We start from the raw sequence: 27,949 nt of genomic DNA, 5'->3' as shown, positions 1-27,949 counted from the left end.
TGAAGACAGTGCCCCACTGAGAACAGTGCCGGAGACGGGGAAAGGGGGATGGAGCAAGGGCTGCTGGAGGGGCCAGCTGTGGATCTGCGGCCAAAGGCTAATTAACGGAATGAGGGCAACAGAGCAGAAGCAGCAGCCAAGCTGGTGTGAGTAGTTGCAGCGAGCTGTGAACTAGCTCTTGCACTGTTCCTGAGCACAGGATGGGTGCCGGGACGTGAGGGAGGCTTCGAGCGTGCTGAGAGTAAGGTGGAAGTTGATGTCAAATCGCTCAAACTGTATTAGCCTGAAATATGTTCCTACCCCAGAGAGGCTAATAATTTGTCTCTTTCCAAATTAATAGTCTTTAAATATTTGTCCAAAATGTATTTGTAGGGAAGGTTGACGACTGCATTTGAGGAAGGGAAAATAGTTTTTCCCCAACTGTCCCAGCAATTCACCTGTGGCCCACGGTCATTCCCAGCACTATACTTAACAAGACCCACTCTTTCTTAGGTGAGTCATGCACGTTGCTTGAGGTCTCATCCTAGTTTTCACCTCAGGAATTTTAACACTGTTCCTCCTAACTCCATACAGTTGTCTTCTTGACAAAAGTTTCAGCATATGTAATTTCCCCCATCATGTGACATTTGCAGTGATGTTTTACCTAGGGGTGACATTAAAGGTATTTAATACTCAGTACTACACACATACCATAGATCAATTAGAACAGTGGCTGCCTTAGTGCAGAGCAAGGCCTGTCTGCCCTGCTGGGCCAGACCTTAAACCTTCCGTTTCTGGTCGGTGAAGAAGTCCAGAGGTGGGTAAGCTGGGGTGGGGGGACTTCTGGAAGTCCCAGGGGAGAAACTAGGGAGACCAGAATGGTGGTCTAGAGACTTGTGGGCTCAGGAAAGCCGTATGGAAGTATTTCAACATTTTAACTACTGGAACAATTGCGCTATGCATATCTGTTAAATATCAGCGCTAGTTTTGACACCCATCAAAGGTCGGTGCCTTGGTAAACTACTTAGCTCTATTATTTTCTGAGTCCAGCTGTGGGCTTCCATGACGCTGAGAGGAGATGTGCAGGGGCAGAAAGGCACAGAGATAATCCACCTGTGATACGTTGGGTTTACTCTTGAGAAGGAAAACACATACCCACAAACACATACGTGTGTACATGTGTGCATGTGTGTGTGTGTATTTGCACTAATTACCAGAGAACTGAAAATTCCCTTCCTCTGTATCTTTCTATTCCCTCTTACCTACAAGACCAAGAAGGAGATGTCTTGGAACTCAAATTCACTTGACTGTGAAAGCAGATCTAAGTGTAGCTCAAGCTCTTAAGTGAAAGAGGTAGAAATAACCCAAAAGTGGCCAAAATTCTGCTGCCATCTCCTCTGGTGGTGAGCCAAAGCTTAAAAACTGCATCACCATTTTTTTTTTTTTTTTTTTTTTTTGAGCAAAATGGCTGGTTGCTGTGAGTCATGGAGAGGAACCATAGTCTTTATCCTAAAATCAGAGGTTGCTATGCAATTCACTAGGGAACCCCCAGGGGCAGCTTTGATCTGGTCACACCTCTGCCCACCCACTTGGGTTGACTTTTCCTCCAAAGCCTTCCTGTTAACACAATTTTTCAAGAGTGAGAGATTCAATGTATCCTGTGAAAATAGTTTTGACAGAATTACTGTTTACGTTTTTGCAGCTCAAGTGCATGGGATATTTCTTCAACTTTCTTCATCACAGGCAACAAGATTTAGTGGTGAGTACCTTCATTATGTTGTTGTTATAATAATGACAATGCAAACATGTAATCTGTTCTCCTATCCCATGTGTTTCTTTAATGTTAATTCACTCAAATGAATTGTGTTATAAAATAAACTGAAGCATATTAAAAATGTTAAGAGTTTGAGCAACAATTTGAATCAGGCCTCATCAAACCAGAAGTGTCCGTCATGCTCTACCAACAGGAGCTAGGGGAAAGACTTTTTGTTTTTAAATGAATTAATTTATTTATCTATTTTTGGCTGTGTTGGGTCTTTGTTGCTGTGTGCAGGCTTTCTCTAGTTGTGGCGAGCAGGGGCTACTCCTTGTTGTGGTGTGCGGGCTTCTCGTTGCGGTGGCCTGTCCTGCTGCAGAGCATGGGCTCTAGGCATGTGGGCTTCAGTAACTGTGGCACACGGGCTCAGCAGTTGTGGCTCATGGGCTCCAGAGCGCAGGCTCAGTAGTTGTGGCGCATGGGCCTAGTTGCTCCATGGCATGTGGGATCTTCCTGGACCAGGGCTCGGACCTGTGTCCCCTGCATTGGCAGGCGGATTCCCAGCTGCTGCACCACCAGGGAAGCCCCTAGGGGAAAGACTTTAACAGAGAAGTGGAAGCAAAGCTAGGAAATTATTTGATTGGCTATAGTTTAAGCAGTTGCTTTATTTGGGGAAGACTAGTTGGCTGTTTGTGATTGGTTTCCTTAGGTTTTCATTTCTTAACCTTGAGACATTTACAGGCTTAGGTTTTGGTTTGCTTAGTAGTCTGCTAACATATTAGAACCACCTCATTCTGTTGGCGTCCTTGTTTGATTAACTTAACATATGTGTTTGTAAATTGGAGAATGAGGTCAGTGTATTGTGGAAGTTGAATGGGTTCATACATAATTTTCCTCAGCATGTTAATGTTTTAAAGCCAAGCTTTCTCACAATTAGAGAAAAAGCTTCTCAGTATATTAAAACTTAAGATAAAAGCTAAAAATTCTGCAGAAATACCTTTCCTTTTTATAAAATGTGGCTTGTTATAGGCTTCAAGACTTGCTGCATTTTCTACGTTAAGCTCTCTGGGGAGTTGCAGGTAGAGAGGAAGAAGCTGAAAGATATTTACTCCATGTTAAAAGAGAAATTAATGACAAATTAGGCTGTTCTTGGATTGTATTTTAAGTTTTGGATAAACTGATTTCTATAGAACTGTCTTCAAGGACATTCATTTCAAAAGAAGAAGGAAGCATGATTTTAGTGTGAAAGGCCATACAATTTGAATGATTGAGATTCTATGTCAAATGCCCATGGAAATTTAACCATACTAGCATAATTTCTTATTAGGATTCTAACTGGTTTTGTTAGGGTGCTGATTTCAAAGTTGCATTTTTTTACTGAGATATAGTTGATTATATTAGTTTGGATATACAACATAGTGATTCAAAATTTTGATAAACTCCATATAAGGTTATTATAAAATATTGGTTATATTCTCTGACCTGTACAATATATCCTTGTAGCTTATTTATTTTATACATAGTAGTTTGTGCCTCTTAATACACTACCCCTATCCTGACCCTCCCCTCTCCCCTCTCCCCACCGGTAACTGATAGTTTGTTCTCTATATCTGTGAGCTTGTTTCTGTTTTGTTATGTTCATTCATTTGTTTTATTTTGTAGATTCCACCTATAAGTGATAACATACAGTATTTGTCTTTTTCTGTCTGACTTATTTCATTAAGCATAATATGCTCCAGGTCCATTCCACATTGTTGCAAATGGCAAAACTTCATTCTTTTTTATGGCTGAGTAGTATTCCATTTTATATATACACCATATCTTCTTTACCCATTCATTTGTTGATGAACGCTATGTTGCTTCCATATCTTGGTTATTATAAATAATGCTTCTATGAATATCGGGGTGCATTTATCTTTTCCAATTAGTGTTTTCTTTTTCTTCAGATATATACCCAGGAATAAAATTGGTGCATCATATTGTAGTTCTATTTTTAATTTTTTGAGGAACATCCATACCATTTTCCATAGTAGATGTAGAAAGTTATATTCCAACCAACAGTGTACAAGGATTCCCTTTTCTCCACATCCTCACCAACATCTGTTATTTGTGGTCTTTTTGATGATAGTCATTCTGATACGTGTGAGGTGATATCTCATTGTGGTTTTGATTTGCATTTCTCTAATAACTTGTGATGTTGAGCATCATGTGCCTGTTAGCTATCTGTATGCGTTCTTTGGAAAAATGTCTACTCAGGTCTTCTTCCCATTTTTCAATTGGGTTTTTTTTTTTGATATTGAATTGTATGAGCTGTTTATATATTTTGGATATTATCCCTTTATTGGTCATATTATTTGCAAATACTTTCTCCCATTCTGTACGTTGTCTTTTCATTTTGTCTATGGTTTCCTTTGCTGTGCAAAAGCTTTTAAGTTTAATTAGATCCTATTTATTTATTTTTGCTTTTGTTTCCTTTGCCTTAGGAAACAGACTCAAAAAAATATTGCTACGATTTATGTCAAAGTGTATTCTGCCTATGTTTTCTTCTAGGAGTTTTATGGTTTACAGTCTTACATTTAGGTCTTTAATCCATTTTGAGTTTATTTTTTTTAAATGGTATGAGAAAATGTTCTAATTTCATTCTTTTACACGTAGCTGTCTAGTTTTTCCAGCACCACATATTGAAGAGAATGTCTTTTCCCCACTGTGTATTCTTACCTCCTTTGTTGTAGATTAATTGACCATAAGTGCATTGGTTATTTCTGGGCTCTCTCTTCTGTTCCATTGATCTATTGTCTGTTTTTGTGTTAGTACCATACTGTTTTGATTACTGTAGCTTTGTAGTATGGTGTGAAGTCAGGGCACATGACACCTCCAGCTCTGTTCTTCTTCTCAAGATTGCTTTGGCTATTCTGGATCTTTTGTGTTTCCATACAAATTTTAGAATTATTTGTTCCATTTATGTGAAAAATATCATTGGTATTTTGATAAAGATTGCATTGAACCCATAGATTGCCTTGGGTAATATGGTCATTTTAACAACTTAAATTCTTCCAATCCGTGAACACAGTGTAGCTTTTCATCTGTTTGTGTCATTAATTTCTTTCATCAGCATCTTATATTTTTCTAAGAACAGGTCCTTTTACCTCCTTAGGTAGGTTTATTCCTAGGTATTTTATTCTCTTTGATGTGATGGTAAATGTATTGTTTTTCTTAATTTCTCTTTGTGATAGGTCATTGTTAGTATATAGAAATGCAATAAATTTCTTTATATTAATATTATATCCTGCAACTTTACCAAATTCATTGACAAGATCTAGTAGTTTTCTGGTGGTGTCTTTAGGATTTTCTATGTATTGTATCATCTGTAAACAATGTCAGGTTTACTTCTTCCTTTCTGATTTGGATTCCTTCTATTTCTTTTTCTTCTCTGATTACTGTGGCCAGGACTTACCTTACTATGTTGAATAAAAGTGGCAGGAGTGTGCATTTTTGTCCTGTTCCTGATCTCAGAAGGAATGCTTCCAGCTTTTCACCATTGAGTATGATGTTAGCTGTGGGCTTATCATATACAGCCTTTACTATGTTGAGGCATGTTCCCTTTATACCCACTTTGTGGAGAGTTTTTATCATAAATGGATGATGAATTTTGTAAAAAGTTTCGTCTGCATCTATTGAGATAATCATATGGTTTTTATTCTTCATTTTGTTAATGATGTGTATTACATTGATTGGTTTGTGAATATTGGACCATCCTTGCATCCCTGGGATAAATCCCACTTGATCGTGGTGTATAATCCTTTTAATGTATTATTGCATTCGTTTGGTTAATATTTTGTTGGAGAATTTTTACATCTGTGTTCATCAGTGATAGTGGCCTATAATTTCCTTTTTTTGTGTGATATCTTTGTCTGGTTTTGATTTCAGGGTAATACTGGCCTTGTAGAATGAGTTCAGAAGAGTTCCTTCCTCTGAAAACCTTTGAAATAGTTTGAGAAGGATAGGTGTTAACTCTTCTGTAAATGTTTGGTAGAATTTACCTGTGAAGCCATCTGGCCCTGGATGTTTGCTTGTTGGGAGTTTTATTACTGATTCAATTTCATTACTAGTAATTGTTCTGTTCATATTTTTTATTTTCCTGGTTCAGTCTTGAGAGATTGTACATTTCTAGGTATTTGTCCATTTCTTCTAGTTTGTCCATTTTATTGCTGTATGGTTGTTTGTACTAGTCTTATATGATCCTTTGTGTTTCTTTGGTGTTGGTTGTAACTTCTTCTTTTTCGTTTCTGATTTTATTGCTTTGGGCCCTCTCCTTTTTTCTTGATGAGTCTGGCTAAAAGTTTATCAGTTTTGTTTATTTTCCAAAGTACCAGCTCTTAGTTTCATTGATCTTTTCTATTGTATTTTTTGGTTTGTTTTTTGTTTTTGTCTCCATTTCATTTATTTCTGCTCTGATCTTTCTTTTTTTCTTTCCGCTAACTTTGGGTTTTGTTTGCTCTTCTTTTTCTAGCTCTTTTAGGTTAAAGTTAGGTTGTTTGTTTGAGGTTTTTCTTGTCTCCTGAGGCAGGCTTGTATCACTATAAACTTCCCTCTTAGAACTGCTTTTGCTGCATCCTATACATATTTGATTCTTGTGTTTCATTTTCATTTCTCTCCAGGAATTTTTAAATTTCTTCTTTGATTTATTTAGTGATCCATTTGTTGTTTAATAGCATATTGCTTAGCCTCCATGTGTTTGCGTTTTTTGAAGTTTTTTTCTTATAGTTGATTTCTAGTCTCATAGCACTGTACTCAGAAAAGATACTTGATATGATTTCAAATTTACTGAGACTCGTTTTGTATCCTAGCATGTGATCTATCCTGGAGAATATTCCATGTGCACTTGAAAAGATTGTATATTCTGCTGCTCTGGATGTAATGTTCTATATATATCTATTAAGTCTGTTTAGTCTAATGTGTGATTTAAAGCCAGTGTTTCATTATTGACTTTCTGTCTGGGATTTCTGTCTATTGATGTAAGCTGGGTGTTGAAGTCCCCTACTATTATTATGTTACTGTCAATCTCTCCCTTTATGTCTGTTAGTGTTTGCTTTATGTATTTAGGTGCTCCTATGTTGGATATCTGTCTATCTATCTATATTTATTTATTTACAATTGTTATATCTTCTACTTGGATTGATCCCTTGATCATTATGCAATGTCCTTCTTTGTTTCTTGTTAGGGTCTTTGTTTTAAAGTCTATTTTGTCTGATAGAAGTATTGTTACTCTGGCTTTCTTTTGATGCCCATTTGCATGGAATACCTTTTTCCATCTCCTCACTTTCAGTCTGTGTGTGTCTTTAGATCTGAAGTCTCTTTTAGGCAACATATATATAGGTCTTGTGTGTGTGTGTGTGTGTGTGTGTGTGTGTGTGTTTGTATACAGCCTGGGGGTAGGGGCAGTGGTTAGAGCAGGATTATTTAACTCAGGAAGGAGTCAGAAATGTCCATGACCACATATTTCTTCCAGTGAGGTGGTATCCTTCAAAAACCCATCTTTTACCATCCTTTATAAGTAAATGCTTCCTCTCCTTTAGGCACAAATGCAACTGCTACCATTAAAAAAAGTCTGCTTACCTTTCTAAGGTCATCTTTCCTAAGAACTTTTCAGTACTTTGAGGTTGATTGATCTTCAGACTTGACTTGTAACACTGTCTTGTACCACCTTAGGCACTCTGCTCACAAAAACAAATTTTAAAATAATGTGTGGAGGAAACAATCTTTCCAAAGCTACATTTCACCGTGAGTTCCAAATTTATGTCTGCCACTGACCTGTATGGAAAAGGAACTTGGCCTTTCTAAGTTTGTTCTCTAGTTTACAATGTGAATAAATACAACTCATATTATCCAAAACCTTTCTGGGGGAAAACGGGTCCATTGGGCCCAATTAAGCTGATCATAGCTGCCTCTCTTACCTAACAGGTGATTTTATAGCTTCTAGTTCTTGGCATTTGTCTATCTTTACACATTTATAACTAAAGATAAATATACAAGGCATTGATACTGACCTTTGGAATATTTTTTTGAACTCTATAGTGTACATGTTCTTAATATGCGTGAGGTGAAGGCAAGTTTAGCCTTTCTGTTTTGGCCTCATCTAATCAGATTTACCTGCAGACTTCTGGTTTATTTCTACTATAGTCTAGTTTCTGTTCTCCCATACCTTCTGTTCATATGTTGTTTCAAACTAGAGCAGAGAGCAAACAACATCTGCCCTGGAATCAGTGACCCCAATCCTGTCCTTAGAGAGCAGTGGTTTGCCCTTCCTTCTTTGGTAGACTTCTAGACCTGAAGATTGGTTTTCTCTTCTTGGTTTTAGTAGAGCTTCTGGCCTTGATCCTTTATCTTCTTTACTCTGTATTTGTTGAATGAATGAACAAGTACACATAGGTCAGTCTAATCCCCCAACCCTGCCCCTAAAGTAAATCAAGGGACTTGATTTTTGGCCACCTAAGAGAAATGTTTTAATAAAATATCTCTAGAAAATCAAATTTAAAGTCATCTACAGCCTACAACATATATTTTGCCTTATTGTGGGTAAAGTGCATTCATTTTTCAAGGTAGATGAATCATAAGATAATTTAAAACAGTTTAGCCATGAAAATCCCTGTAGCATGTGCAGAACTAAGATTAAATTTAAGGCAATAATAATTCCCTGTCAGGAGAAAATGGATATATTTCATCAAGGTAGTTCAGTTGAAAAGTAATTGACTCACCATTTCTATTTACATTACCATCTGAACATTGTAAAACTAAATTAAAAATTATGGGATTGTAATATGGTTTTTTGAAAAGTCCATTTTAATTGTCAGACTTGAATATGAGACTTTGCATCTAAAATAAGTTCTTTTTTCAAAAGTAGGAAAGCACTAAATTATATTTATGGAAACATAATACTATTTTTGGTATTAAATAGAAGTACTATATCTTGTCATAAAATTTTAACTAGAAAATTCTGGGAATGGAGTTTTTTCAATATTTCTCTCAAAACAAACTTAACAAACTGTATCTTTCTTAAGCTACAGACCTAGACATACAAAAATTGTATTTTTTTTTTTTTGTATCTTGGGTCCCAAACACACCCAATGATAGAGACTTACTTTTAGAAATTCAGGAGTCAATGCAGGGTTTTATTAGTGAATTCCTGGATTCTCTATCTCTTGTTCAGGGTTTATTTCCTATCTAGAAGTGGGGAGAGGGCTTTATGTTACATACAGATGGGGGAGGTTGGAGATGGGCCCATTCCTCTAACAGAATGCATCCTTGCTGGCATTCCCTTCTCATAAAAATAATATTACTCATTTATGTTATCACTGCCAGATTTCATGCTCCTGAGTATATATGGCCAGAAAAATGCAGTGACAGTCTCCTTGTTACAGCAGATCAGGGAATCTAATAGCCTTGGTCCATTGCAATAGAAAAAGTGGGAGTTTGGAAGTGAATCCAATTTAGGCTTCTCCCACAGAGAGAACTTGATGTTTGTTGGATGAATGAATGAAAGAATGAATGAGTAAATAAGTAAATGTTTCTATTGCTACAGTTTTGAGGACCAGGAGGCTATTTATCCCCTTTCCATGTAACGGAACTGGTCTAAGTTTATTTATCACTTGCTCTCTTCTCAGCTGTCAGAGGACTTGCTGCTTGCCATTTACCTGTGCTGTCCCTGCCACTGGTCTCCTTTACTCTTCCTGGGTTTTTTCTTCTTTTTATTTCCTTTGACTCTTGTTCTTTCTCCTATGTGCCTCAACTTTCCTGAGAAAAGGTTAATACTTCACTGTGCTTTTCAGCCAGACTAATCATGCATTACTGGCCCCAGTGTAAGACACAGAGCTGTGTTCTTTGGCTCCTTGTGACTCTGCATCTGCTGCTTCAACACTGGGAAGGCATGTCCTAATTGTTCTAGTTCCAGGGCTCATGAGGCAGGTTGCCAGAAAACAGAGATTGTACTCACTGTTCTGGTTGCATACATAAGGCAAAATCAGCATCTGTGTGTAGGTCTGCTGTGTCATGCTTGTAGGTTGTTTGAACACAAACCTATAAGACCCAGGCTGGGAAAACAAAACAAAACCAAAAGAGGAAAAACAGCATCAAGAGGGAGGAGATATGGGGATATATGTATATGTATGACTGATTCATTTTGTTATACAGCAGAAGCTAACACACCATTGCAAAGCAATTATACTCCAATAAAGATGTTAAAAAAATAAAAAATTAAAAAGAATTACCCAGCCATAAAAAGGAACAAAATTGGGTCATTTGTAGAGACGTGGATGGATCTAGAGACTGTCATACAGAGTGAAGTAAGTCAGAAAGAGAAAAACAAATTCGTATATTAACGCATATATGTGGAACCTAGAAAAACGGTACAGACGAACCAGTTTGCAGGGCAGAAATAGAGACACAGATGCAGAGAACAAACGTATGGACACCAAGGGGGGAAAGCGGGGGGCTGGGGGGTGGTGGTGGGATGAACTGGGAGGTTGGGATTGACATACATACAGTAATATGTATAAAATGGATAACTAATAAGAACCTGCTGTATAAATAAATAAATAAAATAAAATTCAAAATAAATAAATAAAAACCATGACTTTTGAGCTCTAAAAAAAAAAAAATATATATATTTGATGTTATCTATTGATCAAGCATTCCAGTCTAACTACAGTGGTAGACCATGCTAAGCACTGATCTGTCTCCTAAGTTTGCAGAGGGCTCTAGACTTTTATTTTCTCAGTGATTAGTTTCTAATCGAATTAATTTGTAAGTTCTGGTGTCCCTGTTCATTCTTCATCAGTAGGAGACCCCGATGTCAGACATGTGCAGTCCAAGTTCACCCCCTTCTCAAACTCATGCGTCAACAGAGACAGAGTTATTGCTTAGAAAATTGCTTTCAGATAATCAGCTCTAAAATCATGCCTTCAATTAGAAGAAAAGTTCGTTTAATTATTATAGAGCATTCATTAAATATAGACCATAATTTGATTATCCCAGGCTTTTAATTACCTGAAATCTTTTCTTATCAGGAATAATGTTCATGGATATCAAATAGATATTTTTGAGGGAGTAGAAAGAAAAGTGAGAGGAACTGAGCACACCAAGATGTTTTCTGACTCCCTCAACCTCTATTATTAGGTCTATGACCCTAGGGCAGCATTTTACAAACTGCATGGCGTGGAATGCTGATATGTAGTTGGGGCAGAGTTGGCGGAGGCGAGGTGGTGTGGGGACTGTGGGCAGGTTTCTGTGGACTAATAGGTTGGGAAAGCAGTGACCTAGAAAGGGTTGAGGAGTTTAATTTTGTATTTTTATATTTTGCAAGAGACTTTAATAACAGAGCCTTTATTAACAATGCTAATACACAGCTGAAATCTCAGAAAGAAACACATGCAACATTTCCCAGCGTTATTTGAACAGAATGATAGATCTCGCTGTCCTGACATTCTATGGAGCACACTCTGGGAAGTCTACACAAAGTAATAAAAAAATTATTAGGACACGTTTAAATATAGTATTTAGAGTAAAATGACAGTTCAAAGTTAATAACACAAAGAGCAACACAAAGGCATTAAGAGGTATACTGAAGCAATTACACTTGGTCCAGCTTCACCAGAATTCATTTACACATGTATCAGTCTTACCACTGTTATTAGGCAGCTAAACTAAATACACAATGTTGATGTGTACATTTAGCAGAAAATTCAATGAATTATTTAAAAAATCATCAAGATTTAATGGAAATCATTCTTGTTTAGCTTCTTCTTATTCAAGCAGCCAAAGGTTTATTTAAGTAGATTGAGGGAACTTCTATTTCAAGTTTACAAAAATATAGTCATCACAAAATGAAGCTTAAAGAGTTTATAGGGCACTTCTCCCCAAATCTGAAGTTTTTATTATAAGAAGAAGGTTTCGTCAGGAAAACTTTCTCATAAGCAGTATTGTAGCATCCATTTATTTCTCTCAACTCTTCTTATTTACAAATATTAGCTTTCAGGTTATCTGCATATTTTTTAAAAGGATTTTTCTCATTTGGACTTAACTTTTAAATGCTATTTTCCTGGACATTCATTATGCCATTTCAATGACCAACTGATGATAGCATCCAAATAGGGCCTCCAGTTCACCATTTGTTCCAGTTTTAAATTTCTTTACATCATCAGCAGCACTCTCAAAATCAAGTAATTCTTTTAGCATTACTTCTCTATTTCTGAGTTCTAAATTTTGATTCATTTTCTGGTTGGCTGGATAGGGGAAGAGATGCTGCAGGCCTGGGAAAGAGACTAAAAAGATTAAATTGTCATTCACAACATTACTACTCAATGTGTGATCCTGGACCAGCGGTGACAGCATCTCCTGGGAGCTTATTAGAAACATAGAATCTCGTACCCCGTCCAGACCTACTAGACCAGAATCTGCGTATTAACAAGATTCCTATGAAATTCACATGCACGTTAAAGTTTAAGAAGACCAGTTCTCAAACTTGGTGGCAGAGTGCAATAACCCTAAGAGTTATTAAAAAGTGCTGATGCCTGGCTTCGCCTTGCAGAGATTCTGATTCAACTGGTATGGGGTCTGGCTTAAGCATCAGGATTTGTACGAAGCTCCCTAGGTCATTCTCATGTACAGAAAGCTTTGAGAATCACTGGTCAAGGAGAGTGGAAGGGTAAATAGACCAGGGTAGTGGTCCTCAATCTTTGGTGTGTATCACCCCCAAATAAAGCAGTAAAGCAATACAGAGGGCCAGGCTGCTGAAGTAGGATAGACCCTGAGCCCTTGTATGTGCCAAGTTTCCCAGCTGGCTCTGACAAGCGCCAACATTTAACAGCCACTGGACCAGGAAACCCTATATAATTATCGTCAGGTTTCAGGGCCTCTGAAGTTTTTGGGGATCTCCCTTGGGTTCTGTTTTTTATGACTTAGAACACTGATACAAGCATCTGTGTGATTATTGTATTACCTTCCTATTTTATCACCTACTATGTATCTAGAACTGATTCTTCCAGGGATTAAATCATGCCCTGATTGTTTGCTAGCCTAGTACTGCTAAGAACATTTTTTTTTTTAAAGGAATTCCTTTATTTTTATTATTTATTTATTTATCTTTGGCTGTGTTGGGTCCTCGTTTCTGTGCGAGGGCCTCCTCCAGCCGCGGCAAGCGGGGGCCACCCTTCGTCGCGGTGCGCGGGCCTCTCACTGTCGCGGCCCCTCCCATTGCGGAGCACAGGCTCCAGACTCGCAGGCTCAGTAATTGTGGCTCACGGGCCCAGCCGCTCCGCGGCATGTGGGATCTTCCCAGACCAGGGCTCGAACCCGTGTCCCCTGCATTGGCAGGCAGATTCTCAACCACTGCGCCACCAGGGAAGCCCAGAACATTTTTTTATGTGGGATCTTTAAGGAAAAAAAAAAATTCAAAGATTTAAAATTATGTATTCATACAATTTCTTTCCCTCTATTCTCAGAACATACATGCAAATTTGCATGTACAAATATATTCAGATTCATAGACGGTTAGAGCCAGAGTTTTAGGCTCTAAGACTGTTAGTTCTTAGACATGATCTAAGCTAATTGTCATTTTCAGTTGAGGAAAGGGAAGACTAGAAGGAGTGTGTGAGTACCCCAAGGTCACCCAGAGAATGACACAGTATGAACAATAAGCCTGATAATCTTTAAAAGTTCGAGTAGATAAACCTGTCACAACAGCCTAAACTATGTGGGTTCATTATAAGGATAAATTAGTCCAATAAAAGAACCAAGTTTACAGGTAATATATTTACTGATGTGCATATAATTAATAACTTGCAACATAATTAGACCCAAATGGTGAGGAGTTTGAATAAATGACTATAATTACTGTTACTTTTGCACTGACATCCTTATTTTTATCAAATATTCTATCCCCTGTTTAATTCTGTATTATATACAATCAGCACGAGCTTAGTTTTTCCCCAATAACATCCATAGTTTGTCCTATGAAACATACATGCCATTCTGTAGACAAGTTTGCAAACTTTGAGCAGTAGAAGGCTTAGCACCCCAGCGTATCTGGGAAGAGGCTCAGATACAATTGTCTTTGCCCCGTTTGCTCGCTCTGACACCTCTGGCTCTCTTCCCTGCTCCTCAAAGCTGCAGTATCTGAGCTTCCTTACAAGATCAAAGATGAGTACTTGGAAATAAACAAACCTAGCTTCCACAGTGTTTGGATCAATAGGCCCTTTAAAATGTTTGAGCAATTTTCTCCAAAGGAGGTAGAGAGTGGCAGCAGCCGTGCTGGGCAGAATTCTGAAAATAAGGTTTGTGTTTTTCACACTCCTTTGCCCTCCACTCCACCTGTGACCCCCTCAGTGTCTCCCAACGAGCACACGGTGCCCTTGAACTGCCCTCTGGTTGCTTGGTGTTCCCCCACTGGAACGCTTCTACCAGGCCCGCCCTCTAAAATTTTTTCCCACATCTCTCAGGGACTTGAGTATCTGATAGATTTAGATTTAGATTCATACACGTTCATAGTACATTAATAGGCGACCGCATTATTTTAGGTTCTTTTTATTGCACACATGGAAAAACTGGTTGTGACTAGCTTAAACAAAGAAAAAAATTTAATGAAAGAAAAATGAATGGGAGGGAGAGGTGTCTCAGAGAATTTAAGAAAGAATCGCATCACTTAGCCCTGGGAAATGCAGGCAACAGGGCAGGAAGTGTACTTGAATCTTACCCAAGGGGCTGACATTAAAGTGACTCATCTCCATGGCCGTGTTGGAGTTGGTTCATAGTGGCTTGGGAAAACCAGTTGTTAACTTTGCTGGAGTTTTGCAAACCAAATGATATTACATTAGTACTTTGAAACTGGCCATGATGTATTTACACCAAGGAAATTGGCAGATGCTACAAAAAGCGTTACCAGCATACTACCACTCAGCTCTAACTTTGTTCCAAACTTCAAATTCCAAAGAGCTGTATTGGAATGATGCAGTTGAAGTGTCCATTTCTGTGTTAATTATGTATGGCCAGGAGAACAGGTTTATGATATACAGACATAGCAAACTGTATATCAATGGTGCCCTCAGGAAAGGGGATCTTTATGAACTGGGCAGCCACCCAAGGGCTTTCTGCACAGTTGCTCTCCCTTTGCAGATAATATATTTGCTTCTTAATCAGGGTCAAGCAATTAAGAAGTTAGGAAATAGGACATGTGCCCTTACTGGGAGAGAATTTATGTACCTAGCCATGACTGTGATGAATGCTACAGCCACTCCAGTGGGTCACAACTGACTGCACGTTGTAATCACCTGGAACCTTTAAAAATAGACCAATTCCTGGGCCCCATCAGACGGATTCTGCTTTAACTGAGTGTCAGTATGTTTTAAAACACCTCAGCATGGTGATTATAGTTAACAGTATTGTTTTGTATGTTCGAAAGTTGCTAAAAGAGTAGATCTTGTGTTCTCATAGCAAGAAAAATAAATTTGTAACTATACGTGCTGGTAGATGTTAACTAAATCATTTCACAATACATACATGTATCAAAGCACTATCTTCTGCACCTAAAACTAATACAATATTACATGTCAGTTATATCTCAATTAAAAAAAGAAGAAGAAAGCATCTCATATAATTCCAGTTGCAGCCAGGATTGAGAACAACTGAGGTTATGAGCTGACATCATTAAGGGCCTTAGGGAAGTGAAATCTTTACATGATTGTCACTTGTTGCTAAATCAGAACTGTTATCTCTAGACTTTTACACCACAACATATGGCAGACTTAAATTTTACTTGATGTCACAGATTCTGAAATGGTTCCTGATTCATTGTGGAACAGGGAGAAAGAGTGAAAATAAAGCAATTGGCATGCCCTCCAGGGTCAGGAACAACCTCACTCCCTGAGGAGTGAGAAAGGGTATAATTCGGGGCTGATAAACTGAAAAGTGATGGGTCTAGGAACTTGACAATGAGGTGTCAGGCACACTGCTGGGGTTAATAAATCATATAGTCCCTATATATGAATTTTTAAAGTTTTGAGGCAGATAGTACAGATCAGGGAGTTTTCACTATTGGAAAGATAGGGGTTTTAGGAATGCCTAAAAGCAGCATTTACTCAATTATTGATTCCACTCTTTCTTTCATCCAGCGATTATTTATAGAGCAAGTATTATATGCAAGATGCTGCGTTAGACCCTGGTAAAAGTAGCACCTGATCCTGCTGAGTTTCCATTTTAGCAGAAGAAGCAAGAAATAAACAAATCGTTACACAAGTAAGCATTTAATTACAAATGTAAACAATGTTATGAAAGAAAATGACAGATTTTATGAAACCATGAGCAGGAAGATCTGAGACCTGAAACCTATTCTGGGAAGTCAGGTAAGGTCAGGGGAGCTTTCTGGAAGTGATGTTTGAGCTAAGATCTGAATATCTGTGGGACTTATTAAGGAAAGTTGAGAGTGGAGATTGTTTCTAGAAGGTAAAATAGCCTGTGGAAAGGGCTGTTTGGCTGAAAGGGGGTAATGTGTATGAAGAACTGAATTCTTTCAGTCCAGTGAATCTGTTGAGCAAGAGTAAGGGGGAAAATAAGACTGGTGAAGAAGGCTGGAAAACGATAATGCAGGGCCACATAGACCATGTTGATATACATCCCAAAGGTAATGAAAAACAATGAAAGGGTTTTAAGAATAATGTTGTATAATAAAGGATTTGGCTGGTCTTTGTCCCTGGTTCTTGGGAGATAACCTCTAAATCCTTGGGCTTCCATGATTAATAGGACTGTCCTCATTATTCATGGTGGACCCCTTGGACCACACCCCCATTTATGCTGATGTGATGACTCAGACTAGGGGCTGCTCACACCAGAAAGACCAATCATGTGACTAGAGATTTGGGACTTGGAGCCACATGATATTAGCCTAATCTTTGGGGAGAGGCATGGGGCTGGAGATTGACTTCAATCAGCCAGTGACCACATCTATCATGCCTAGGTAATAAGACTCTAATAAAACCCCTGGATGCCCAAAGCTCGGGTAAGTTTTCTGGTTGGTGATACATATCAGTATGCCCAATGGTGAAATATCCTGAGGACACAGGAGCTTTGCATTGGGAACCTCTCAGACCTTGCCCCTGTGTCTCTTCATTTGGCTGTTCCCATGCATCCTTTGCAATAAAGCTGTAATCTTAAGTATAGTGCTTTCCTGAGTTCTGTGAGTCACTCTAGAAAATTATCAAAACTGAGGGGTTATGGGAACCCTTGAATTTGTAGACAGTTGGTCAGAAGTATGGGTGGCAGGGAATCCCCAAGCTTGTGACTGATGTCTGAAGTGAGGGAAGTCCCATGGGAGGTTATATCCTTAACCTGTGACTTGTGCACTAACTCTAGCTAGTTACTATAACAATTGCATTGCAGATAGGGGGGTGTGTGTGTGTGTGTCTGTGTGTGTGTGTGTGTGTGTGTGTATTATGGCAAGTGGTTTGCTCAATTCTTCCATGTTGCTGTTTTGGGCTCAAACTTAGTTCTGTCACTTTCTCTTAGAAACCTTTCCAACTCTTCAAGGCAGGGTTTGTAGCTCCTTACTGTACTAGTGTTCCCAAAGTCTTTCATTCTTTTCTTTGTTCTGATGTTTATCCAGTGTATGAAAAATATTGTTTCACATGGCTCATTTGACTGAGATCTACTTGAAGGCAGGGAGCTTGTCAGATCCTCAGGTCCCATCCTATGCCCTGAATGAATGAATGAATGAATGTTAAGGTGGAAGCAATACAGGCAAAGTCCTGCTCATTGAACTTGAGCAGTTTTTATGGCTTCTTACATGACTTAAAAGCTGTTGTCCTGGATGGACTTTGGGAGGAAATATCTGGATAGCAGTAAGGAAGTAAAACTTAAACTGGGCAACTTTATGCCACAATAAAAGAATAAAAAGAATTCAATAATTTGAATAAAGAATTCAAATTGCAAGGCAAGAACTACTATATTATTAACATATACATATGGATAAATCTATACCACTGAATCACTGTTTCTCAAAACTGGGGAGAAAGAGGGCCTAGATGAAAGTATACTTCCCAAGTTGCAATCCTTGGACTGCTGGCATCAGAATCCCCCTTGCAGTCATGACAACCCACTTAACAATCCAGATGTTTGTAGACATTCACAGCTCACTACTGGCCTACCAGTGGTCTTAAGTGTTTTGCTGCTTTGTCTAATAATTTCGAAAAACTATGTACCCTCCCAACATTTAAAACATTTAAATTTATATCTAAACTTTAAATATTTAAAATACTTAGATACTTTCAATAGTTGAAAATGATGTAATTTCTGGTATGTTGTAAATATTGACATCTACAACCCTTATATTACATTTTAAAATTTGTCCAGTGCCATATGAATATCACAAGGATTTGATACTTATCATATCTATAGTAAAAAGATGGACATCTTCTTTTTTAATAGTTCAAAATTTCTCCTTCCTCCCCACTTCACTTATTCTCCAGAATTTTAACCTAATATATTTTGTGACTGATAGTATTTACCCAATCATGATTTTCTGAAACAAAAATATGTGTATAAATGGAAATGTAAATGAAAATTTAATTTCCAGTAATCTTAAAATTTAAGTATGTTTTAGATCTCTAGTTTTCATTATCATTACAATCATTATTGGTACACAGTTGATCAAAACAACATAAATATTGACAATTTTTGGACAACTGACAAAACAAAATTTGACAACTAAATTTTTTAACATTATGCACTTATTAAGGAGATGAATGAGTCTTACTTTTCAAACAATGCATCAATGCATCTGTGTATGACTATTGCTAGAATGAGTCAGGATTCAGTGTCAGTTTTATTCCTACTTTAGATTATTTTTCATGTAAGTGCTGAGAAACTCTGCTCATGTAAGTTAGTTGAGAATGTAATGAGTTTTGTTCTGGTAATGTCACTCAATTCTTTGAACTCCTTGCCACTTACATGCCAAAAATCACACAGCGATCTATCATTAAGAAGTATTTTAAATTATCTATTAGTTAGTTATTCCTTTAATTTTGTTGAAAGCAAAGATCTTGAAGTCATTTAGAAATGAAAAAGGATTTGTTACCCAGTCATTAGAGGCATTCATTTTCTCAATATCAACAAAAATATTTCACATTTTTCTTTATTTGCATCATGGAGGTTTTCTCAACCTAGGAATTACATCATAGTAAGATTAGCCATGGTGAGAGTTTGGCCTTTATTTGTGAAGTAAAGCAAAGGTGGAAAGGAGATCTTGTATGACCTCTAAATCTCAGGAGGTTCTCAGATACTGTTGAGATATGTAAGAAGTTGGGGTTCTGGAAACTGATCCCCTGAGAGCCACCTGTCTGCCTGGGTATCTCTTGTGTAGTCCTTGTGTTCCCAGAGGCCTGATTAATCCTTTTGAAGACCCTGACCTAGCTGATGACGTTTGTGGTAACTAATGGGGATGGGTCTTCCTTACCGCTACTGCTGCTTTTGGAGGATTTATTTATGTTTTTACAACTGTCATAGTGCAGTTTAAAATACGGTTATACAGGAAAAGAGCACACTATAAACTTCGACTTTAAAATCATATACATAGAGATACCAAATAATAAAATAATTAGCAATAAAATTTTTTAAAGCACCTGGTTTCTTTTTTTTTACATGATTTCATACAAATAAAATGGAAAATCTTTTTATTGTTAAAAGATATATGGTAGGAAATTCTGACCATAGGATTAGTATTTGAGCCTGGCATTTGAGCTTCTATCTGACTTTCATTTCTGTTTTTCAAGATCCCTGTAGTGATTCATACCATTTAATGGGGGAAAAGTCCTCTCCTCAGTGCCCTCAGGGAACTTGATAGGTCCCTGAGGACCCCATCATGTGGCAAGAATCACTCAACTAGCCCAAAGCAGTTCCAGAGCAGCTTTTGTAATAACCTACTTGGCAACTCCAGTTACCTTTGAGCCTTCTGGGATAGTCAACAGAAGGGTTTCGCCTTTCTCAACAGGCAGTGTCATAATTTTACCTCATGCCACAGACAATGTCATAGTGTTACCTTTTTCACTGATATCAAAGCAAACTTCTTAACCAGCTGGATACTCCTAACAGCTTCACAGTATTCCTTAAAATCTGGAAGTGTTCAACATACAGCAATTAATAAAAGCCCCTATTCCAGTGGTTCCAAACTGGTTGTATGCTTAAGAATCATGTGGGGTGCTTCTTTAACATGTAAATTTAAAAGTTTGAGTGGGAGGAATAAATTAGGAGTTTGGGATAAACAGATACACACTACTATATATAAAATAGATAAACAACAAGGACCTACTGTGTAGCACAGGGAACTATATTCAATATCTCGTAATAACCAATAATGGAAAAGAATCCAAAAACTGAATCATTTTCCTGTACATTTGAAACTAACACAACATTGTAAATCAACTATACGTCAAAGTAAATAAACAAACAAACAAACAAATAAATAAAAAGTCCCTAAATCAGACTTTGATTCAGTTGATTTGAAAAACTGCGTATTACTAGGTAATTATTATCTCATGTTTCTTGGCATTATCAGCGTTGTATCTCAAAGCAAAATATTAGATAGAAAAGGATCTTCATCAGATGACTCATACAGTGTGGGTTAAACACAATGCAGCAATGATTGAGTAATAACAGTGAAAAAGAAAAAATTACTCCTTCACACAGCATTAAACACTTCCAGTGATCACATCTCCAGGTCTATTCTCAATGTTCTTTACAGAAGGATATCAGCAAATTGCAGTTACTAATTTTGATTGATTATATTCCTAAATCTTTCTTTATACTTCTTCAAGTAGTTCATTTTGCTGTGTACCAGGCAAAATATGAAAGTTCTGTCTCAATGGAAGTTTATATTCATCAAACCCTGGACTCCTCTTACCATACCACAATTTAGCAACTAATTTAAAATTCCTTAAATTGGACATGGTCTGATAACTGTGTTGAAATAAAAGAAGGATCAACATTAATGATATGCCCACTATCCACAGCACTCTTTATGACTGGAGTTATTATTTCCATCTACAGATGAGAAAATCCAGGCTAGAAAGCTCAATGGACTCTCACAGATAGAAAGTGGCAGCACTGGAGTAGGAACCCAGTCTGTTGACTGCAAACCCATGAGTTAAGCATGTTTGTCAAAGTACACACATATCTTGGCAAAAATAAAATTAATTAATCAAAGAAGGAGACTTAGAATGAGCTAATCAAAACAGTTTTCTTTAATGAAATCCCTCTGTGATTGTAGATGTAGTTGAGTTACTGAGGAGCCAAAAATCCAATGGTACTAACAATTTAAGACAACTTTAAAAAAAATAATTTATTAATTTTTAATTAAAGTATAGTTGATTTACAAAATTGTGTTAGTTTCAGGTGTACAGCAAAGTGATTCAGATATGTGTGTGTGTGTATATATATATATATATAAAATATATATATATATGTATGTGTATGTGTGTGTATATTCTTTTTCAGATTCTTTTCCCATATAGGTTATTACAAAAGATTGAGTAGAGTTCCCTGTGCTATACAGTAGGACTTTGTTGTTTATCTGTTGTACATATAGTAGTGTGTCTATGTTACTCCCAGATTTCTAATTTATCCCTCCCCTGCCTCTACCTTTCCCCTTTGGTAACTGTAAGATTGTTTTCTAAGTCTGTGAGTCTGTTTCTGTTTTGTAAATAAGTTCATTTGTATAATTTTTTTTAGATTCCACACATAAGTGATATCATATGATATTTGTCTTTTTCTGTCTGACTTACTTCACTTAGTATGATAATCTCTAGTTGCATACATGTTGCTGCAAATGGCATTATTTCATTGTTTTTTATGGCTGAGCAATATTCCGTTGTATACATATACCACATCTTCTTTATCCATTCATCTGTCGATGGACATTTAGGTTGCTTTCATGTCTTGGCTATTGTAAAGTCCTGCAGTGAACATTGGGGTGCATGTATCTTTTCAAATTATGGTTTTCTCCAGATATATGCCCAGGAGTGGGATTGCTGGATCATAAGATAACAATTTTAGTTTTTAAAGGAACCTCCATACTGTTCTCCATAGTGGCTGTACCAATCTACATTCCCACCAACAGTACAGGAGGGTTCTCTTTTCTTCACACCCTCTCCAGCGTTTATTGTTTGTAGACCTTTTAATGATGGCCATTCTGACCTGTGTGAGGTGATACCTCATTGTAGTTTTGATTTCCATTTCTCTAATAATTAGCAATGCTGAGTATGTTTTCATGTGCCTTTTGGCCATCCATATGTCTTCTTTGGAGAAATGTCTATTTAGGTCTTCTGCCCATTTTTGGATTGGAGTGTTTGTTTTTCATATTGAGCTGTATGAGCTGCTTGTATATTTTGGAGGTCAATCCCTTGTTGGTTGCATCATTTGCAAATATTTTCTCCCATTTTGTAGGTTGTCTTTTTATTTTGCTTATGGTTTCCTTTTTAATTAGGTCCCATTTGTTTATTTTTGGTTTTATTTCAATTACTCTAGGAGGTGAATCCAAAAAGATATTGCTGCAATTTATGTCAAAGAGTGTCCTGCTTATGTTTTCCTCTAGGAGTTTTATAGTATCCAGTCTTACATTTAGGTCTTTAATCCATTTAGAGTTTATTTTTGTGTATGGTGTGAGAGAATGTTCTAATTTTATTCTTTTACATGTAGCTGTCCAGTTTTCCCAGCACCACTTATTGAACAGACTGTCTTTTCTCCATTGTATAGTCTTGACTCCTTTGTCATAGATTAATTGACCATAGGTGTGCAGGTTTATTTCTGGATTTTCTATCCTGTTCCATTGATTTATATTTCTGCTTTTGTGCCAGTACCATACTGTTTTGATGACTGTGGCTTTGTAGTATAGTCTGAAGTCAGGGAGCCTGATTCCTCCAGCTATGTTTTTCTTTCTCAAGATTGCTTTGGCTATTCAGGGGCTTTTGTGTTTCCATACAAATTTTAAAATTTTTTGTTTTAGTTCTATGAAAAATGCCATTGGTAATTTGATAGGGATTGCATTGAATCTGTAGATTGACTTGGGTAGTAGAGTCATTTTGACAATATTGTTTCTTCCAATCCAAGAACATGGTATATCTTTCCATTTGTTTGTATGATCTTTGATTTCTTTCATCAGCATCTCAGTTTTCAGAATACAGTTCCTTCGCCTCTTTAGGTAGGTTTATTCCTAGGTATTTTATTCTTTTTTGATGTGATGGTAAATGAGATTGTTTTCTTAATTTCTCTTTCCAATCTTTTGTTGTTAGTGTATAGAAATGCAAGAGATTTCTGTGTATTAATTTTGTATCCTGCAACTTTACTGAATTCATTGATGAGCTCTAGTAGTTTTCTGGTAGTGTCTTCAGGATTTTCTATGTATAGTATCATGTCATCTGCAAACAGTGACAGTTTCATTTCTTTTTTCCAATTTAGATTCCTTTTATTTCTTTTTCTTCTCTGATTGCTGTGGCTAGGACTTGCAAAACTATGTTGAGAATAAAAGTGGTAAGAGTGGACATCCTTGTCTTGTTCTTGATCTTAGAGGAAATGCTTTCAGCTGTTCACTGTTGAGCATGATGTTAGCTGTGGATTTTTCATATATGCCTTTATTATGTGGAGGTAGGTTCTCTCTATGTCCACTTTCTGGAAAGTTTTTTTTTATTATTATAAATGGATGTTGAATTTTATCCAATGCTTTTTCTGCATCTATTAAGATGATCATATGATTATTATTCTTCAATTTGTTAATGTGGTGTATCACACTGATTTGCAGATATTGAAAAATCCTTGCATGCCTGAGATAAATCCCAGTTGATCATGGTGTATGATCCTTTTAATTTATTGTTGGATTCGGTTTGCTAGTATTTTGTTGAGGATTTTTTGCATCTATGTTCATCAGTGATATTGGCCTGTAATTTTCTTTTTTAGTGGTATCTTTGTCTGGTTTTGGTATCAGGATGAGGGTGGCTTCATAGAATGAATTTGAAAGTGTTCCTTCCTCTGCAATTTTTTGGAACAGTTTCAGAAGGATAGGTGTTAACTTTTCTCTAAATATTTGGTAAAATTCACCTGTGAAGCCATCTGATCCTGGACTTTTGTTTGTTGGGAGTTTTTTATTCACAGATTCAATTTCAGTACTGGTAATTGGTCTGTTCATTTTTCTATTTCTTCCTGGTTCAGTCTTGGGAGCTTGTACCATTTTAAGAATTTGTCCATTTCTTCTAGATTGTCCATTTTATCGTCATATAGTTGCCTGTAGTAGTCTCTTATGGTCCTTTGTATGGTGTGTGTTGTAACTTCTCCTTTTTCATTTCTAATTTTATTGATTTGAGTCCTCTCCCTTTTTTTCTTTTTTCTTTTTTTTTTTTTAAATTTATTTATTTATTTATTTTTGCTGTGTTGGGTCTTTGTTTCTGTGCGAGGGCTTTCTCTAGTTGTGGCAAGCGGGGGCCACTCTTCATCGTGGTGCATGGGCCTCTCACTATCACGGCCTCTCTTGTTGCAGAGCACAGGCTCCAGACGCGCAGGCTCACTAATCGTGGCTCACAGGCCCAGTTGCTCCGCGGCATGTGGGATCTTCCCAGACCAGGGCTCGAATCTGTGTCCCCTGCATTGGCAGGCAGATTCTCAACCACTGCGCCACCAGGGAAGTCCCTCCCTTTTTTTCTTGATGAATCTGGCTAAAGGTTTATCAATTTTATCTTTTTAAAGAACCTGCTTTTGGTTTCATTGATTTTCTGTTGTTTTCTTCATCTCTATTTCATTTATTTCTGCTCTTATCTTTATGATTTCTTTCCTTCTACTAACTTTGGGTTTTGTTTATTCTTCTTTCTCTAGATGCTTTAGGTATAAGGTTAGAGGGTTTATTTGAGATTTTTCTTGTTTCCTGAGGCAAGCTTGTATCGCTACAAACTTCTCTCTTAGAACAGCTTTTGCTGAGTCCCACAGGTTTTGTTTCCTTATTTATTTTCATTTTGGATGATATGTCCATTGGTGTAAGTGAGGTGTTAAAGTCCCCCACTATTATTGTGTTACTGTCAATTTCCTCTTTTATAGCTGTTAGCAGTTGCCTTATGTATTGAGGTGCTCCTATGTTGGGTGCATATATATTTATAATTGTTATATCTTCTTCTTGGATTGATCCCTTGATCATTATGTAGTGTCCTTCCTTGTCTCTTGTAACATTCTTTATTTTAAAGTCTATTTTATCTGATATGAGTATAGCTACTCCAGCTTTCTTTTGATTTCCATTTGCATGGAATATCTTTTTCCATCCCCTCACTTTCAGTCTGTATGTGTCCCTAGGTCTAAAGTGGGTCTCTTGTAGACAGCATATATATGGGTCTTGTTTTTGTATCCATTCAGCAAGCCTGTGTCTTTTGGTTGGGGCATTTAATCCATTCACGTTTAAGGTAATTATCGATATGTATGTTCCTATGACCATTTTCTTAATTGTTTTGGGTTTGTTTTTGTAGGTCCTTTTCTTCCCTTGTGTTTCCCACTTAGAGAAGTTCCTTTAGCATTTGTTGTAGAACTGGTTTGGTGGTGCTGAATTCTCTTAGCTTTTGCTTGTCTGTAAAGCTTTTGATTTCTCCATCGAATCTGAATGAGATCCTTGCCGGGTAGAGTAATCTTGGTTGTAGGTTCTTCCCTTTCATCACTTTAAGTATATCATGCCACTCCATTCTGGCTTGTAAAGTTTCTGCTGAGAAATCAGCTGTTAACCTTATGGGAGTTCCCTTGTATGTTATTTGTCGTTTTTCCCTTGCTGCTTTCAATAATTTTTCTTTGTCTTTAATTTTTGCCACTTTGATTACTATGTGTCTCGGCATGTTTCTCCTTGGGTTTATCCTGTATGGGACCCTCTGCGCTTCCTGGACTTGGGTGGCTATTTTCTTTCCCATGTTAGGGAAGTTTTCGACTATAATCTCCTCAAATATTTTCTCGGGTCCTCTCTCTCTCTCTTCTCCTTCTGGGACCCCTATGATGCGAATGTTGTTGCGTTTAACTTTGTCCCAGAGGTCTCTTAGGCTGTCTTCATTTCTTTTCATTCTTTTTTCTTTAGTCTGTTCCGCAGCAGTGAATTCCACCATTCTGTCTTCCAGGTCACTTATCCGTTCTTCTGCCTCAGTTATTCTGCTATTGATTCCTTCTAGTGTAGTTTTCATTTCAGTTATTGTATTGGTCATCTCTGTTTGTTTGTTCTTTAATTCTTCTAGGTCTTTGTTAATCATTTCTTGCATCTTCTCAATCTTTGCCTCCATTCTTATTCCGAGGTCCTGGATCATCTTCACTATCATTTTTCTGAATTCTTTTTCTGGAAGGTTGCCTATCTCCACTTCATTTAGTTGTTTTTCTGGGGTTTTTTCTTGTTCCTTCATCTAGTGTATAGCCCTCTGCCTTTTCATCTTCTCTATCTTTCTGTAACTGTGGTTTTTGGTCCACAGGCTGCAGGATTGTAGTTTTTCTTGCTTCTGCTGTCTACCCTCTGGTGGTTGCGGCTATCTAAGAGGCTTGATGGGAGGCTCTGGTGGTGGGTAGAGCTGACTGGTGCTGTGGCGGTCAGAGCTCCGTAAAACTTTAATCCACTTGACTGTTGATGGGTGGGGCTGGGTTCCATCCCTGTTTGTTGTTTTGCCTGAGGCAACCCAACACTGGAGCCTACCTGGGCTCTTTGGTGGGGTTAATGGCAGACTCTGGGAGGGCTCACGCCAAGGAGCACTTCCCAGAACCTCAGCTGCCAGTGTCCTTGTCCCCACGGTAAAACAGAGTCACCCCCTGCCTCTGCAGGAGACCCCCCCAACACCAGCAGGTAGGTCTGGTTCAGTCTCCCCCAGGGTCACTGCTCCTTCCCCTGGGTCCCGATGCACACACTACTTTGTGTGTGCCCTCCAAGAGTGGGGTCTCTGTTTCCCCCAGTCCTGTCGAAGTCCTGCAATCAATTCCCACTAGGCTTCAAAGTCTGATTCTCTCAGAATTCCTCCTCCCATTGCCAGACCCCCAGGTTGGGAAGCCTGACGTGGGGCTCAGAACTTTCACTCCAGTGGGTGGACTTCTGTGGTATAAGTGTTCGCCAGTCTGTGAGTCACCCACCCAGCAGTTATGGGATTTGATTTTACTCTGATTGCGCCCCTCCTACCGTCTCATTGTGGCTTCTCCTCTGTCCCTGGATGTGGGGTATCCTCCTTGGTGAAGTCCAGTGTCTTCCTGTCGATGATTGTCCAGCAGCCAGTTGTGATTCTGGTGCTCTCGCAGGAGGCAGTGAGAGCACGTCCTTCTACTCCGCCATCTTGGTTAATCAATCGTCCCACAGGTTTTGATCATCATGTTTTCATTTTCATTTGTCTCTAGGTATTTTTTGATTTTCTCTTTGATTTCTTCTGTGATCCATTGGTTCTTTAGTAACATATTGTTTAGCTTGCATGTGTTCGTATTTTTTACAGTTTTTTTTTCTTGTAGTTGATTTCTAATCTCATAGTGTTTTGGTCGGAAAAGATGCTTGATATGATTTCTATTTTCTTAAATTTACTGAGGCTTGCTTTGTGGCCCAGCAATTGATCTATTCTGGAGAATGTTCTATGTGCACTGGAAAAAAATGTCTATTCTGCTGCTTTGGGATGGAACACTCTATATGTATCAGTTAAGTCCATCTAGTCTAATGTGTCTTTTGAGGCCTGTGTTTCCTTACTGATTTTCTGTCTGAATGATCTGTCCATTGATGTGAGTGGGTATTAAAGTTCTCCACTATTACTGTGTTACTGTCAATTTTTCCTTTTATATCTGTTAACATTTGCCTTTGTTTGTAGCATTTAATCTGTTTACATTTAAAGTAATCATCAATATGTATGTTTTTATTGCCATTTTGTCAATTGTTTTGGATTTGTTTTTGTAGGTCTTTTTTCTTCCTTTCCTCTTTTTTTCTCTTCTCTTGTGATTTGATAACTTTTTTTTAAAATTTATTTATTTTTGGCTGTGTTGGGTCTTCGTTTCTGTGCAAAGGCTTTCTCTAGTTGTGGCAAGCGGGGGCCACTCTTCATCGCGGTGCATGGGCCTCTCACTGTTGCGGCCTCTCTTATTGCGGAGCATGGGCTCCAGACGCGCAGGCTCAGTAGTTGTGGCTCACGGGCTTAGTTGCTCCGCGGCATGTGGGATCCTCCC

General features: G+C 37.8%; 1 protein-coding gene across 3 annotated transcripts in view; it reads left to right on the top strand.

Annotated features, from left to right (window-relative positions):
- Positions 1-27,949, top strand: part of ERAP1 (endoplasmic reticulum aminopeptidase 1) — a 120,806-nt gene that overhangs the window by 32,308 nt on the left and 60,549 nt on the right. For 2 of the 3 annotated variants that reach the window (XM_082375552.1, XM_082375551.1), the window contains exon 2: positions 1,682-1,738. In XM_082375552.1, the coding sequence (XP_082231678.1) occupies positions 1,682-1,738 (57 nt within the window). Of the gene's footprint in view, positions 1-977; positions 1,739-27,949 lie in introns of those variants that run through there. The other variant, XM_082375548.1, reaches the window with a different exon arrangement.

The sequence above is a fragment of the Balaenoptera borealis genome (assembly GCF_965194805.1).
Source record: "Balaenoptera borealis genome assembly, chromosome: 2".
Taxonomy (NCBI): Eukaryota; Metazoa; Chordata; class Mammalia; order Artiodactyla; family Balaenopteridae; genus Balaenoptera; species Balaenoptera borealis.
The sequence above is the reverse complement of the archived record's forward strand: the minus strand, read 5'-3'. Positions and strand labels throughout refer to the sequence as shown.